At 42.4% G+C, this 16,446-nt stretch overlaps 1 protein-coding gene across 2 annotated transcripts in view; it reads left to right on the top strand.

Moving 5' to 3' along the window:
• Positions 1-2,417: 2,417 nt before the first annotated feature.
• Positions 2,418-16,446, top strand: part of LOC127647607 (protein naked cuticle homolog 1-like) — a 50,702-nt gene continuing 36,673 nt past the window's right edge. For both annotated transcript variants that reach the window (XM_052131974.1, XM_052131969.1), the window contains exons 1-3: positions 2,418-2,565; positions 2,682-2,714; positions 2,928-3,067. In XM_052131974.1, coding sequence (XP_051987934.1) covers positions 2,541-2,565; positions 2,682-2,714; positions 2,928-3,067 — 198 coding nt within the window. In that variant the 5' untranslated portion in view covers positions 2,418-2,540. The remainder of the gene's footprint in view (positions 2,566-2,681; positions 2,715-2,927; positions 3,068-16,446) is intronic.

The raw sequence follows: 16,446 nt of genomic DNA, 5'->3' as shown, positions 1-16,446 counted from the left end.
CCGCAGAATATTTTCTTTCATGAATATATGAAGATGCTATATATCACAATAAAGATCTGGGCCTCTGCTTTTAGGCAAAAAACCTGATTTTATTTGATCTTCATTTGTTCTTTTTTTATTGCGACTTGAACAGAGGTAGGTTTTGTCAAAAAACAACATTTCAGACAAAAAGCTGAGAAAAAGGCATGTTTATGTCTGATATTTTGAGCTTCTCATACTCCACTTCTTCATGTTTGAGACGATCGCAGTCTGTTTCTTTGATCAAAGAGTTGCGTACTCTTTCAAAACATGCGCAGGGGTCTTCCTTACCATATAACACCTAAAACACGGAAACCCGGAAAATTCCGTGTTTGGCGGGGAAAGAGTTAAGTGGGACACCACAGTTTCCGCTTTTTACACCAGGAGTCCATAAGATAAAATACCACATCAGCATCCTTTTAATTACAGAAGGATGAAACTTTAAAAATAAGCAAATCCAGTAAAATGCTTCACACCTAGAATGCAGTATACATCAAATTTCACTTCAGTGCTTCTACTTTATATACTTTTTAATCAAGTTAGGTGTCTTTTCTTTAAAGTTAGGTTCGTAAGACTTGTGAATTATATACAATGAGAGAGTAAGAAGCCCATCTTCTATTCTAACGGTGCCAGCACTCACAGCCCAACAGGGTAATGGTGCTAATCTAATGGGCATACACACCCCACACATGCCAGCCTGCTGTCTGTTACCACCCTCCCCCAACACACACACACTGTCCCAGACCCCCTCTTTTGACACACTTTACAAAGCCCCATTCTGCAGCTGTCCCAGGGTTCTGCACTGTACTGCAGGACTCTTGCCCTCTACCCTCTCACACACCCAGCACTCTCTCTTGTCCCACAAGAAAAAAGCAACCGTCACATGTCCACTGAGCACCCTGCAGCTGCTGGCCTTTTCCTCCACTCTCCACTGAATTTTTTACAGGTGATTAAAAGTTATAAATTATTAATGTGATTATGGAGTCCCTGCTATTTTGTTTCTATGGATATTTTGGAGTGAAACAATAGAATGAAACTTTAAATGCAGGGCGACCAGCACCGGAACTGCAGGAAGTGTGATGAGAAGAGCAGAGATATCATTTAGCAACACTGGTGTTGTGCAGGGCTTGTCTAATGGCACAATTTAATGAAAGAAAGAGGAAATATCTCTTAAAAAATATAATCTATGAATTGTTTCTTAGAAAAGTAAATGCAAATGATGAGCCATTACAAAGAGTTAATGTCAGAACCTCCCTTCCCCCATATCATGTACAAACACTCACATACACAACCTCCTCCTCATGCGAGCTTCAAAGGCGATGATGGGAAAAGCCATCTCTCTGCTGGCCGCTTCAAAGCACAGGAAGTGTGTCAAAGCGACTAGCCGGCTGGTTCCCAGACCTTGCGTGTGTGTTAGTGCGTGTGCAAGAGAGCGAGAGAGAAATATGTGTGAGCAGGGTATAATAACTTGCTCATCTCTGTGCATGTGTATATATATGCGTGTGTGTCTGGGTCTGGGAGGTTCAAAGCCAGTCAAAATCTGCTGCCATAAGAGACGGGATGTGAAATCTGCTGTGGCATTGATGCCCCACTCTGGCAAATGCACATGTTTGTGAATTTGAATGTGTGTGAGTTTTTTCCATGCCCATGGACACAAAAGGTTCCTCATGTGCTGTAGATGCACTAGAATCTCAGTTTCATTCTCCAGTCCAGACCTAGCCTCATTCAACTTTGACCAGCTCTTTGAGGAGTTCTGTCTTCTAGGCTATTTAAGTATGTCTGGCATCTTTACAGGTTAGTGCTTAATTTATATTGCCATGTAGTGGTATGCACCTTTAATAGCTAAATACTTTTGGTTCTTTATAGGTAAAAAATTGCAATATTTATTTTTTTATGTTCAGTTCGGAACAGAGAATAGGAGACAAAGATTGTCACGAATACGCAGACAGACAGTCAGACAGACAGACAGACAGACAGACGGATGGTATACTTCCATGAAAAATCAATTAGAGCTTTCGTTTGCGAATGCATGTATTCGTTTCTTTAAAAAGTTTCAGACTAATATGAAACTGTGCTCAAAGTCCAGTTTACAATGCGCCCAGTAGCTGTTTAATGTTATTCGGTGTTCTCCGCTGGACGTTGATTCTTTTGAGCTGACGTCCCGTTCATGGCGCCCACGGGGGGCTTTGCGCTGCTCTTTTTATATTTGGAGACTCCAAAAGAATCCCGCTCCTCTTTCAAGTGCCGCCTCGGTCCAATCAGACAGAGAGAGAGAGAGAGAGAGAGAGAGAGAGAGAGAGAGAGAGAGAGAGAGAGAGAGATAGGCGGTCTGTTGCGAGGCGTCAATCACGCTCGCTGAGTGGCTGAAGCGCCTCTCGTGCGCTCGAGCTGCAGAAGTGTAGATCTTCGCGAGACGTTGCTGGATGTGTACGGAACCTGCGCGGACGCTCATTGAACTATCGCTTTCTTTCTGGATTGTTATACATTTCTGATGTTTCTCAATTGCTCCCCGATGCAGAGAAATGGGTAAACTTAATTCCAAACATGGTAAGCCGGCATACTGGTGGCGTTTTAAAGCAATTCTTTGATTTTAAAGTGCTTGCCATGTAGTGTTTTTTCGAGTAAACTAATCTATACCGACGTTTTCCCCCTTCTTTTTAAAGCTGCTATTTGTAAAGCGAGGGAGAGCCCTGAAGGTGAGAAGACTTAATGCAAATAAAAAATAATAACGTTATTAACCTCTTGCATGGAACCGACTAATAAAATAATTTCTCTATTCAAGCTTATCCGTAGACCGATGGTGTAAACAAAAAGAAAAGCATTAGAAAATATTCTTAAAGAGTTTAGCTCTTGTAAATACCCCGTGATTGTTTGAATCGAAGTATAACGTGTTTTCTTTGCTGTTTTAGGCGATAGTTATGTAGTTAACGCATGTTTGGCGAGGAAAGGACTGGATGATTGGATGGTTAAACAGAAGTATTACTGCTCGAGTTCTCGCGTAGATCAACAGGACTGCCAGCAGAAAAATACCTGCGGACTCTCTCCACGGGTACGTGTTCACTTTTTAATACCTTTATCATGGTTGCAAGTTAAAGATGTGAGAATCTTGGACTTTGTGAAAGTTTGACTAAGTTTGACTCACTTTCGTATGCCCTCTCTGTTGCGCCGTTCATTCAAAGACTGTTGGAATTGCTCACTTTTGAATTGTGAAACGTAATTTTTTTTGTAGGCTATAAGGGTAAGTTTTACATTTCAAGTTTGTATTTCAAGCGTTCAAAAGTTGAATGATTGGATAAATGACCGACAACGTCGTTTACGTTCTCGAATCTACCCAGTAAACCTCTAATTTGCTTGCTCTACTTCTTCATGAATTAAAAATGTCAGGTACTATGCGTAATATAACGTATTTGAAGTTCATTCCCTTTGCAGTAAAATCGTTTCCCGCTTCATGAGGCCACACGCGCTTCTAGACCACCCAATTCACACGATGCGCATTGAAAATGATCGTGCCATTGTTTTGTGACGCCATTAAGAACACTAGTGTAGTCGGTGGAAACATTCAGTAGTTTGAACCGAACTATAAAGCCAGAGGCCTTGTTATCAACAGTGAAAACCCCTCTGAATACACGTCTCTCCTACACCCTTTAACGATATCTGTTAAAACGCTCTCCACAGTTTCAAATGCTTCCTTTGAAGACAGAGGATGAGATTGTGCTGTGTGTTGGTATTGGTATTCCTTTGAATGATATATGAAGGGGGAAATATCAAGTTCCCGAGGAGGTGGAATGTGTTTAATTCTGACTGCTACATCATATTAAAATCAAATAAATAAGCGTGGTAGCATAACTTAAAGGCATTGAACTTGTTTAGCTATTTGTATTTGGAAAATCCATTTTTTTCTCCCTCTTCTGCAAGCAATGAATCAGTGTGTTTCTATTGCGAATTTGCCCAACAAGGAAAATGTTAGTAGTCACGTTTAGACAAAAGGAGCGTCAACTTTTTCACTGGCGGCTCACATGGGTAAATGGTTTATTGAACATGGTGGGAAGAACTGTGTGAAGGCTAGGAACAGATGCAAGTTCTCTCTGTAGGTAATAGATCACGCCCGGTTTGAAGCATTGCAGGCTGACAGGCTGGTGACAGCGCTGTATTGTGAAGAAGAGGGGGGTGGAGGGAGGGCCAGACTGTGTCAGACTTGGCATTCTAGTAAACACAGAAGAGCACTGTCGTTTAGGAGAGGAGAAATCCTGTGGAAATACTTCAGAGTAAGCCTCTTTTGGTCAAGGATTTTTGCAGAGTCTCAAAAAATTTTGTAAGGGTTCGAGAGATAGGGAGAGATGCAGAGTGTCAGAGAGAGAGAGAGAGGAAATCTAGAGGGCTGCTATTAAACTCAAACCTCAAACAGCAGGATGCCGCAGACACAACTTCATCAAACTCAGTCCTTATATGTGGACATACAAAACCATATATATCTGACACTCTTAAACTCGGAGAATCCACAGGAATGTGTTGCACTAATGTCAGTTGAGAAAATGCATTTAGTTCCTGACCACAAACCTTGATTTACATTTACATTTATGCATTTGGCAGACGCTTTTATCCAAAGCGACTTACAGTGCACTTATTACAGGGACAATCCCCCCGGAGCAACCTGGAGTTAAGGGCCTTGCTCAAGGGCCCAACAGTGGCATCTTGGTGGTGCTGGAGCTTGAACCCCTGAGCTTCTGGTCAGTAACCCTGAGCCTCAACCACTGAGCCACCACAGCCACCAGTGTTTAGTTCATTGTTTAGTTCAAAGTTCACACAGCTTAAAGTTTATTACTGTTTTACTCTCTGCAGTGAGATTGGGGTTTTATTGTAGTTTGGGAGATCATTGTACTGAGCAATAGTCACAAAGTCCGAAATGACTTAATGGGTCTACCTGTTTATTGATACTTCACCACACATCTTTCAACACTACAGATGAACTCACATACATTTTTCTTTTAATATTTGGCATTGTTACTTAACTATTATAACTGTCAGTTGAACCAGGGATTGTTCAGTTGAAACAGGGATTGTTCAACACAATCTAATAGTCTTCCTCCTGAGGTTTTAAGTAGATTAAGAAACAACGACAGAACGACAGAGTGTGTGTGCATGATATTTAACAGATGGTGTGAAGTGATTTGGCCAGGCTGGAAAAGGATCCCTGCTGAAAGAATTAGACCATTTGAACAATTTATACTTCACAAGTATTTTTTTTGTTTAAATAAATTTGTTTTGTTCCTATGGTTTTTGGAGTGTTCTTGGAATGAAGAAGAGGAAAAGGTGTTCCTGACCATAAATATTTATTTGGAAATTCTTTTCAACATATCAAAACGTCTCCAAGAGAGTTTTATGGACTGATGAAATTAGAGTCTATTCTAGCAGGGTTTACATCTCTTTCATTTTAGACTGCAAGATTATTTTTTCAAACACCACTTTTATTATTACACTGAAAAATGTTAATTGGATCAAAGTGTTTTAGTTGAAAACGTGTGGTTGTTTTCTCCCCATTTTATTCATTTGCTAGTGTTTCTTCGTTTTTAATACATCTGCCACCTTTGTTCTCTTGTTTTGAAGTTTTTCAGAATGTGATGTTTTATGCTTACAAAAATTAAATAGATCTTGTGAAAAACTGCTTGCCAAAAATAATGATTACAAGTTAAGCAAAAATCTACTTATATAATTCCTTCTTATTGAGAAAATCCTGTGAGTGCTTGCTGTGTCAGAAGAAGGATTACCTCACTCTCTGAACATGAAGAAAGCATAAACCTCACTCTTAAACTTAGGCTGATAATACTGGAGCTAACAGAGGCTACCTGGAGAGAGTTATTTTTAGCAGCTGTGCTTAAGTTTAGGCTGTTGTGTGTGTGTGTCTGTGTTGTGAATGTGGTTCAGATGGTATGGACAGTGGGAAGTCTGAGACAGGAATCTGTTTGAGTGTTGTGTTGGGTTAACTGGCCTTCACACACTGGCCGTTGCACTGCATATTAAATTTCCATCCCGACCTGTGCTGGTCCTGCAGATGCTATTGGTGAATTGCACTTTGAGTTTCAGTTCAAGAAGGGGTGAAGGCCAGAGTCGTGCACGTGGCTTATCATTCATGCTGAGCCATGGCGCTCAAGTAGGGGAGTATGAGTCTAGACCCCATCATTTGCTGTCCTTTTTTTGCTTTATCTATAAAAGTGGCCTACTTTATTAACTTTTTGTATTCTACTCTTCACTGTCAGGTTAAATGCACTTTATGTGGTATCAGCTAAATTAGTTGGTTTTAGTCAAGTAAAAAATATATAAAGCAGAAATTTCTGTTATGTCTGCAAAAGTAAAAATGATTTTCAAACTGTTTTCCGAAAACGCCCCCATCCACTCCCACCTCCAAGTCACATCAGTGGTTGAGTCAATGTTGTTGTGTTGGGCTGGTCGGGTCACTCATAACAAATGAAGCAATATTTTTATAGCACCACAGAGATACAGTGTTTACAGTTTTTGAGAAAATTAGCCTACGTACGGCACATGTATAGATGTATTAAGCTGGAAGAAGAAGAAAGTGGTTTAAGACCAAAAAAGTTACACACATCAGCAAGACTAAATCAACCAGAATACATGAGGTTTACAGCAAAGTAATTTTTAAGGGTCAGATCAAATAGAAACAACTGCATGCAAAGTCAGCGCAGTAATGTCTCTGTGAGGCTTTTGTTACCTTTAAATGGATCGATTTTTGTTCTCTCATGTGGTAGAGCTTTTTCATTTTGTGGGGTACAGCTGCATTTACTGGTCTTTCTGAGCATCTTGGACCCAGTACCAAACATATTTGGTCCCAACCACTTCAGTTATCATTCAAGCTTCTTGAGACCAGGCCCTTCTTAACTGATACCCACACTCCTTTAACATAAGGCTGTATGGCAGCTCGCAATCAGTTTCTGAGCTCTAAAACCAGTCAGAATTAAACTTTCAAAGAAGACACTCAACATCATCGCCCTAAAATCAGTAAGGATCAAAGTGCCAAGACCAGACGACCAGTTACTGCTTTGAAATATGACTTTATCACATCTTTCAAAACCAATTAGCTCAACTGCCTTGCAAACTAGGGCAATACCACAAAATTCTTCTGCAAAAGCAGCCAACAGGTCAGATAAAACCAGGCTTTATCAAAACATTGAGCCTCTCTATTTTACTTTATATGTAATATCACTGCTCAGAGACCACTTTGAAGCCCAGATCGAATATAGCTCCGTAATTCTAAAAATAGTTTCCTTAAGAATTTGACAACCCTCTACAGTCAAGTTGGATGAATAATTACCATTGGCTAGTAAGCAGAATGCAACTTAAAAAGATATTAAGCAAACTGAGAAAGGGGACCTCTTCATATATATGACTTCACACAATATAGTATGCAATACTGTACATTTTATATTTTGCCTGATAATTTATATCACATTTTTTATTTTTAAAATGTTAAATTTTCACATTCTATCAATTTATTTGATGTCTTGAAATTGCTCTTAATAATGATACAAGCTGTTGTCACTGTTTGAAATTTCATCATTTTTAACAAAAAATTCACAAGGTTGCAAACTTCTACACTGCAAAAAATGATTTTCTTGACAAGTATTTTTGTCTTGTATTCCTGTCAAATTATCTAAACTTTCTTAAAACACGATTTATTTACTTGTCAAGCAAAATGGGATAAGATATTAAGTCTTGTTTTAAGATAAATCTGACTAAATTTAGTGAACTTTAGACTCAAAACAAGAAAAAAATCTGCCAATGGGCTAAGCAAAATAAACTTAATTTAAAAGGAAAACAAGTTTATTTTGCTTATCCCATTGGCAGATTTTTTTTCTTGTTTTGAGTCTAAAGTTCACTAAATTTAGTTAGATTTATCTTAAAACAAGACTTAATATCTTATCCCATTTTGCTTGACAAGTAAATAAATCGTGTTTTAAGAAAGTTTAGATAATTTGACAGGAATACAAGACAAAAATACTTGTCTAGAAAATCGTTTTTTGCAGTGTATTGAAACTTAGGGGTGATTTATGAAATTTGGCTAACAATTAATTGTGAAACAAATAATTGTGATTATGACAATGAATTGCCTGTTTTAGGGCTATACGGATTAATTGCATGTTTAGGTCTTTCACGAAAATGACAGTTAATGTCATACAAACTGTCACTATGTGTGCTTCATGCAGACATTTATATAAATTTAGCTTGGGTCATATAATAAAATATGGTTACTTGATATCCTTTTCAGGCTTCAAAAATGTATGAATGATCAATCAAATATAAAAGTATAACATTTAAAATAATTACAATAATATTTTAAGCATCAAAATACTTCTAAATATCTCCTTTATCGCTTGCTTTTCTGTAAAACAGTCTTGGTGCTTTGACACTACACAACTCTCAATCACTAGCGAGTGAAATGTTAATATTTACTACCCAGTGGCAAACAACAAAAATATTTTAGTTGCATAGCACGAAATTTACCTGCATATGCAAGTGATTTACTCGCAATGTAGAGGGCTTTTAGAGGACTTTTTTAAGGAATATTTTTGGATATGTCACTACAGACTACCCTATTTCCAAAGTATTTATTTTACTTAAGGCTTCAAGTGAGGTTGTCACACACTTACCCTTAGATTTCTTTCTCTTTCTGTTCAAAAACTCAGGTTTACCATCTCTCTCCAGGGCTGGTTGCGAAAAGATGACAGACAGAGATTGAAAGACAGAGGGTGGGGGTGGGAGGCTGTTTTTTTCTTTTAATAAAAGGGAAGAGGGTGCCTCTGGGAAATGGGAGAGCACCTGGCTCCAGTGTAGGGCTGCAGAGGGGTTCCCATGTGACAAGAGAAGAGAATGGAAGAGGGGACAATAGGAGTGGAAGTAGATGTTTTTTCTAGGACAAGGAGAGTGAGGGGACCTGCAGGTGGTTGCTCTGTCACCTCCTTTAATGTTAACAAAACTGGTACAGACTCAATTAATTCCATCTGCTGTGATTTGGCAAGTTTTTTATCCTATAACATATCTATCAGTTTAGAATTAAGTGAGCTAGGGGTAGGCGATATGATATCAAAGATATGAAGGCATTTCCATCTACAGAACTGCCGCTCACTGGATGTTTTTTTGTTTTGTTTTTGGCACCATTCAGAGACTGTTGTGAGTGAAAATCCCAGGAGATCAGCAGTAACAGAAATACTCAAACCAGCCTGTCTGGCACCAACAATCATCCATGTGTTTATCTAATCAGCCAATTGTGTGGCAGCAGCGCAGTGCATACAATCATGCAGAAACAGTCAAGAGCTTCAGTTCGGTCTCTAGAATTTATTATATTTATGGTTTGAACTGACAAAGATAACAGCTCTGTACAATTGTGGTGAAAAGTATATCATCTCAGAATGCTCTTCTGAGATGTGGATTGGTGCTGATTTGGTGGCACAAGGGAGACCTACACAATATTAGGCGGGTGGTTTTAATGTTCTGACTGATCTGTGTAAATATAAAAGTTTTTGACACTTATGACAATTAAGGGACTATTGTCACACAACTATTACACAAAGTGCAAACATTTATTGATGCTCAAGAAGACAACACTACTACATGCATACTATATGTAAATATCTGTAATGTAGATTCTGAAGAGATCTTTTGTATAAATTATGAAAGGGGTGTGAACATTTATGAGACAAAAGAGAATGCAAACTTACCTTCTCAGCAATATATTCTGTATATTCAACCTCAGATTAATGAGTTATCAGCGGTCTTCCTTTTCTTTGGCTGTCTATCTTGTTTCTGAACCGCAGTCTAAATCAAGCAATTCTGTGATTTGGCAACTAAAAACAGCCATTTGGCCCCTTAATTTTTCAGTTAGATGAGGAAGACCGTGGTTCTAGCTCACACAAACATGCAAGCTGATATGTTAGACGAAAGTAGAGGTTTACGCGCAAATGTTTTTTCAATTCCACACCCATCTGCTCCTGCAAGTTTCTGTCCTGCACACGAACGCTTCCACTGAATTTTACTCCATGTTCACTGGCTCTTTGCCTGCAGTGATTTGTCTTCCCGATTGCTCCTGTCCCATTATTTTTACACATAAGGCAAAAGCCATACAAATAGACAACTTTACACAAAGCACGCTTTATTTTTCTACATTTGCTATTATTGGATTACGCATAACACGATGCCCATCTGACTTGCCGGAAGTTTTTTTTTAACACTAAATTAACACCATTTTCTTGCCTGAGTTTCACATCCTTTGATGACAGTGTGTCCACTGTTTGTTCTGTTATTATTCTAAAGTGCCATTGACTACCTGTGTAGCCTGCTCTAAATATAGAATAATATGATGCTCGTGCTGTGTGCACATTTTTCCGTTGCATTTTCTGTTTATTTTTTGCATTCATTAATTAATAAAATAGAAAGAGAATTTTCTCTAACCTCCCGCTCACAACTCATGGATGTACGTTAGCTACCGCCTTCAACTCCGAAATTTAATTGTGCACCACAAGAAATCTTATCGGGTCCCGTAGGAATGCAGACCTCTAGACAAAAGTGTCATAAAAGTGACACAAAATTATGTGGTAGCTTCAGAAAATGTGCTTTTCATGTTAGTTTTGCTTTCAGGACACTATTGGTTAAGTTTAGGTGTTGGTTTAGGGTAAGGGTGTCTGTTTTGTTTACCTCTCATTTGCTTTTAGGACAATACTGGTTTAGGTTAAAGTTTTTGGTTAGGGAGTGATGTTTTACTCATTAAATCCTCCATCTAACACTTACCGTTAAAACCTTGTCTGATTACAACACCATTTCACTTGCTTTTGGTGCCCCTCGCTGGACATTTTACTGGGAAACTGCTGTGAAACATGAATGGCAATGAAGCATGTATAATTTTGTTTTGCAGAAATATTGACATGGTAACATCATTTCATGAGATCAGGCTGCACATATCATTTACATCATTGTTTTGGTTACTTTCTTATCAGCTGGACATAGTGTAGTACTAATACATTTTGTAAAATTCATACTTCAGTTTTAAGTTTTATGTGTGTTCATGTATAAAGGCTTTCTGTAAATGGGTTGTGCTTTATGAATTAAGGTTTAGTGTGTGTTCCAAAACTTAGTGAGCTGTCTCCTGCCTACATAGGAAGCTGTCTTCTATGGTAGCATCCTACTGAAATGATGCCTTATAATTGACTGATTTGGAACACTCTATATAGGCAACAGCTCCGCGCAACTTTCAAAAAACACTCCTCACCCTCAGCGAACAAGACTCGAATCGCAACTAATTTCAATTCAGGTGATGCGAGAGAAACGACGCAACCCTCTAATGAGCATAAATAAGCACAGCACAAACTTTATGGGAAAAATATTCCCTTTTTTTATTTTTCTATACTTTTCAGTATTGAATGGATTGTAAGTGTATTTAGTATTTAAATTTCTCTCGCTTTATCCGTCATCTTGGATTTTGTTTCTGCAAAGCTCATCACAGTGCATTCTGGGATCGCCTACCTGGGGAAGGATGCATACGATGCTACCTTAGAATTTGGCCAAAACAAGATATTTTAAGAAGCAGCATAATTAAGATACATACCTTTTGGGATAGCCTATGATGTCTTAAAATGCTGCCTCTGGAGGACGCTCACTAGGTTTTGGAACAGACACTTAGTCTGTATCCAGGAGAGGCAGCACACTTGCTGTATCTGCTACATTGGGATAACCTTCAATGACATGTGGAACTTTACAGTATAGGCAGCTCTGAGGTCTCTGGACTTTCCTTTTGAGCTACACTGGGTTAGTAGACATGCAATTCTGGCTTGTATGTACAAATAGAAAGCTTTAAAGGCTACACTACTGCTAAATATTTGAGTTGTCTCATTGTTTAAAATGGTGTGCTTTGTGTCTTGTATGTGTTTTTGCAGTTTATTATGAGTAATGCAAATGTGGTGTGCATTTGAGTGTAAGTCTGTGTGTAAAAATAGTGTTCAGGTATGTGTGGTATGGGGGTGTGCTGGGGGCCAGGATGGCCAACATGGCGCCTGGCTATGTGCATCAGAGAGAGAGAAAGTGAGCGTGTGTTTTGCATTAAAGCACGCACGTCTGTCCAGATATGCTCTAGAGATCAAAGTGTGTGGTGGGAGCGTGTGGACTGAGCTGCCGGGATTAACAGCTGAGAATTGGGCTCTGATTTCCACATTTCCTTAAACACGCTTATGCACGCACACACACACGTTGGTGCAGCTATCCTTATGAGGACTCTCCATAGACATAATGATTTGTTTACTTTGCGAACAATAGATTCTAACCCTAGCCCTCGCAAAAAACGTTCTGCATTTTTACATTGTTTAATATGATTTCTTAGCTATTTGAATTATAGGGACACTCAAAATGTACCCATAAACCACATTTATAGCATAATAGCCTTGTAATTACCAGTTTGTAACCTAAAAACATGTCCTTGTAAACCACTCAAACCATTCCACACACTAGGGATACCAAAATTTTGGCTTCAGAACTATACCAGCACTGGTATCTCGATATTGATACTAACTCGACACAAAAAACCCCCTCAGAAATTACACAGAAAATGATTCACAAAAACAACTGCATATTGTCTTATAGATACAAATTATGCCTTTTCTGTTTAAATTTTTCTGGATTCCATGTTAAATATTTTTATTAAATATTATGATCAAAATGTGTTTAATCAATTACATACTGTACAGCTTTAATCAATGCAAATATAATACTTTTCAACAATATATATATATATATATATATATGAAATTATATAATTTTAGTAAAAGAAAAAAGATGCGCAACAGAGCTTTACAGTTTTAATTAAAACAATCTGATTACCTGAGGCAAAAGGCTGCCATGGCTATTCATTACACTTGCTTATATCATATTGCATACAGATAATAATACTTATAATATAACCATTTAATATTATATTATTGTTACCATGAGTATTATTTTTCTGTCGTAATGTCTTCTATTTCATGCAACTTGTGAGCTGAAATCTCTGAGCAGTAATGGAGAAAGAATTAATTTGAGAGTCACTTCCTTGTATACATTTAAGATCTGTGACTACTATTGGACACACTGCATGAAAATCAAGCATTAGTATTGTGTGTTGCATTTGTGTGTGTGTCTGAGAGTGTGTGTAAGTGTGGGTGCATGTGTGTGTGAAGGAGATGACAGGGCAGAGATTCGCCTTTTATACTGTTTAGCGCAGCGCATGTGACTGTGTGATCTATCTGCTGTTTAATGATCACACTTTGCCATATAGAGGCATTTATGTTATTATATTCAAATGATCTTTGATTTCATCTCAAAATTCTCACATTACATTACATTTCATTTAGCTAATGGCAGTAGGGTTGCAACGGTATGAGATTTTCACAGTAGCATAACCGTCTCAGAAAATATCACTTTTTTTACACAATATACTGTAACGTATGACCTTGTCCTGTTTTACTGTTTCCCTTTTGTCTCCCATTTTGATACTTTCTTCACTCCATAGTTTTCACTTTTGAACCTTCTGTACCTCCATAGTCTTGTTAGCCATTGTGTTCATTGTTCATTGTTCTCACCTGTCCTCGTTAGTTCCCCATTGGTTTCTGTTCATCACCTCATCATGTCATTTTGAGTTCTGGTTGTTCATTGGTCCTGTCTTGTATTTATACCCTGCCCGTTTGTTCAGTCCCTGTCGATCGTTGAATGTTGGTAATGTTTGGTAAGCCTGCTCTGTGTTTCCTTCCGAGTTCCCTGCTTATGTTTGTTTCCCCATCGTGGGTTTTCCTTTGTTTGTCCATTTATTTCAATAAAGTTAAAACTGCGTTTGGATCCGCACCTCCTCGTCTGTCTTCACTCCAGCCTCATTCATAACAGAACGATCAACCACACAATGGATCCAGCAGTTTTTCAGGCTAACTACGAACTGCTCTGCCTGAAGCAAGGGGACCGACCGATAGAAGACCACATCCATGACTTTCTTGTTCTGGCAAACGTTTCAGACTTCCCTAATTCCTCCCTTGTGGTCTTCTTCCGAGGCAACCTGAGTGACGGGCTGAAGGAGCGGTTGCCACCGGCAACGCGCGACTGGACGCTCCGCGCGTTCGTTGAGGAGACCCTACAGGCCTGCGGTTCTCCTTTAACAGTGGACATCATCGAGGAGAACCCCATAGCGCCTCCCACAGTATTGACCCTCCATTCGCCCGTGGTTCGTCCTTTCACGCCTGTCAACGAGCCAGCGCGGCCCTCTTCGTCTGCCCGGAGGAGGAGGAGAAGACAGGCTTCCGCCTCCCGGCCCACGCATATCACTGTGAGCGAGCCAGAGCCCACGCATGTCACGGTGAGCGAGCCGGTCGCCTCCGATGTCAGTGAACCAGCGCCTGTCGCCTCCGATGTCAGTGAACCAGCGCCTGTCGCCTCCGATGTCTGTGAGCCAGCACCTGTCGCCTTCGACGTCTGCGAGCCAGCGCCTGTAGCCTCCGACGTCTGCGAGCCAGCGCCTGTAGCCTCCGATGTCAGCGAGCCAGCGCCTGTAGCCTCCGATGTCAGCGAGCCAGCGCCTGTAGCCTCCGATGTCAGCGAGCCAGCGCCTGTAGCCTCGACCGTCCCAGAGCCAGCGCCTGTAGCCTCGACCGTCCCAGAGCCAGCGCCTGTAGCCTCGACCGTCCCAGAGCCAGCGCCTGTAGCCTCGACCGTCCCAGAGCCAGCGCCTGTATCCTCGACCGTCCCAGAGCCAGAGCCAGTAGCCGTGACCGTCCAAGAGCCAGTGCCAGTAGCCAAGACCGTCCACGAGCCAGTGCCAGTAGCCAAGACCGTCCACGAGCCAGTGCCAGTAGCCAAGACCGTCCAAGAGCCAGTGCCAGTAGCCAAGACCGTCCAAGAGCCAGTGCCAGTAGCCATGACCGTCCAAGAGCCAGCACCAGAAGCCTCGATCGTCCAAGAGCTCCGCCTTCCGAGTTTCCCGAGCTTTCCAGAGCTCCGCCATCCGAGTTTCCCGAGCTTTCCAGAGCTCCGCCATCCGAGTTTCGAGCTTCCAGAGCTCTGCCTCGAGCCTTCCAGAGCTCTGCCTCCCGAGTCTCTCGAGCCTTCCAGGGCTCCACCTCCCAAGCCTCTCGAGCCTTCCAGGGCTCCGTCTCTCAAGCCTCCCGAGCTTTCCAGAGCTCCGCCCTCCGAGCTTCCCAGAGCTCCGCCTCTCAAGCCTCTCGAGCCTCCCGGGGCTCCGCCTCTCAAGCCTCTCGAGCCTTCCAGGGCTCCGCCTATCAAGCCTCTCGAGCCTTCCAGGGCTCCGTCTCTCAAGCCTCCCGAGCTTTCCAGAGCTCCGCCCACCGAGCTTCCCAGAGCTCCGCCTCTCAAGCCTCTCGAGCCTCCCGGGGCTCCGCCTCTCAAGCCTCTCGAGCCTTCCAGGGCTCCGCCTCTCGAGCCTTCCAGGGCTCCGTCTCTCAAGCCCCTCGAGCCTTCCAGGGCTCCGCCCCTCAAGCCTTCCAGGGCTCAGCCCCTCAAGCCCCTCGAGCCTTCCAGGGCTCAGCCCCTCAAGCCCCTCAAGCCTTCCAGGGCTCCGCCCCTCAAGCCTCTCAAGCCTTCCAGGGCTCCGCCCCTCAAGCCTCTCGAGCCTTCCAGGGCACTGCCCCTCAAGCCTCTCGGGCCTTCCAGGGCTCCGCCTCCAGAGCCTCCTACGGCTCCGCCTCTTGAGCCACTCGAGCCTCCGACGGCTCCGCCCTCAGAGCTTCCCGAGCCTCCTACAGCTCTGCCTCCAGAGACTCCCGAGCCTCCCTCGGCTCCGCCTCCTAGGCCTTCCTCGGCTCCGCCTCCTACGGCTCTACTCCCCAAGCCTCCTATGGCTCTGTCTCCAGAGCCTCCTATGGCTCTGCTCCCAGAGACTCCAGAACCTTCTAGAGCTCCGCCTCCCGAGCCTCCTACGGCTCCGCCTCTAAAGGCCCCTACGGCGCCACCTTCCTCGGCTCCACCTCCTGAGCCTCCCTCAGCCCCGCCTCCTGAGCCTCCCTCAGCCCGCCTCCTGAGCCTCCCTCAGCTCCGCCTCCTGAGCTCATAGAGCCTCCTACAGCTCCGCTTCCAGAGCCTCCTACGGCTCCGCTTCCAGAGCCTCCTATGGCTCCGCCTCTCGAGCCACTCAAGCCTTCGACGCTCCGCCTTCAGAGCCTCCCGAGCCTCCTACGGCTTCGCCTCTCGAGCTACTCAAGCCTTCGACGGCTCCACCCTCAGAGCCTCCTACGTCTCTGCCCCCAGAGAATCCAGAGCCTTCCTGGTCTCCGTTCCTAAAGCCTCCCACGGCGCCGCCTACCTCGGCTCCGCCTCCTGAGCCTCCTTCAGCTCCACCTCCTGAGCCTCCCTCAGCTCCGCCTTCTGGGCCTTCTGAGCCATCACCTCCCTCGGCTCCGC

This window comes from Xyrauchen texanus, chromosome 1 (assembly GCF_025860055.1).
Source record: "Xyrauchen texanus isolate HMW12.3.18 chromosome 1, RBS_HiC_50CHRs, whole genome shotgun sequence".
NCBI lineage: Eukaryota > Metazoa > Chordata > Actinopteri > Cypriniformes > Catostomidae > Xyrauchen > Xyrauchen texanus.
Note: the sequence above shows the minus strand (reverse complement) of the source record. Positions and strands in the feature narration are given on the sequence as shown.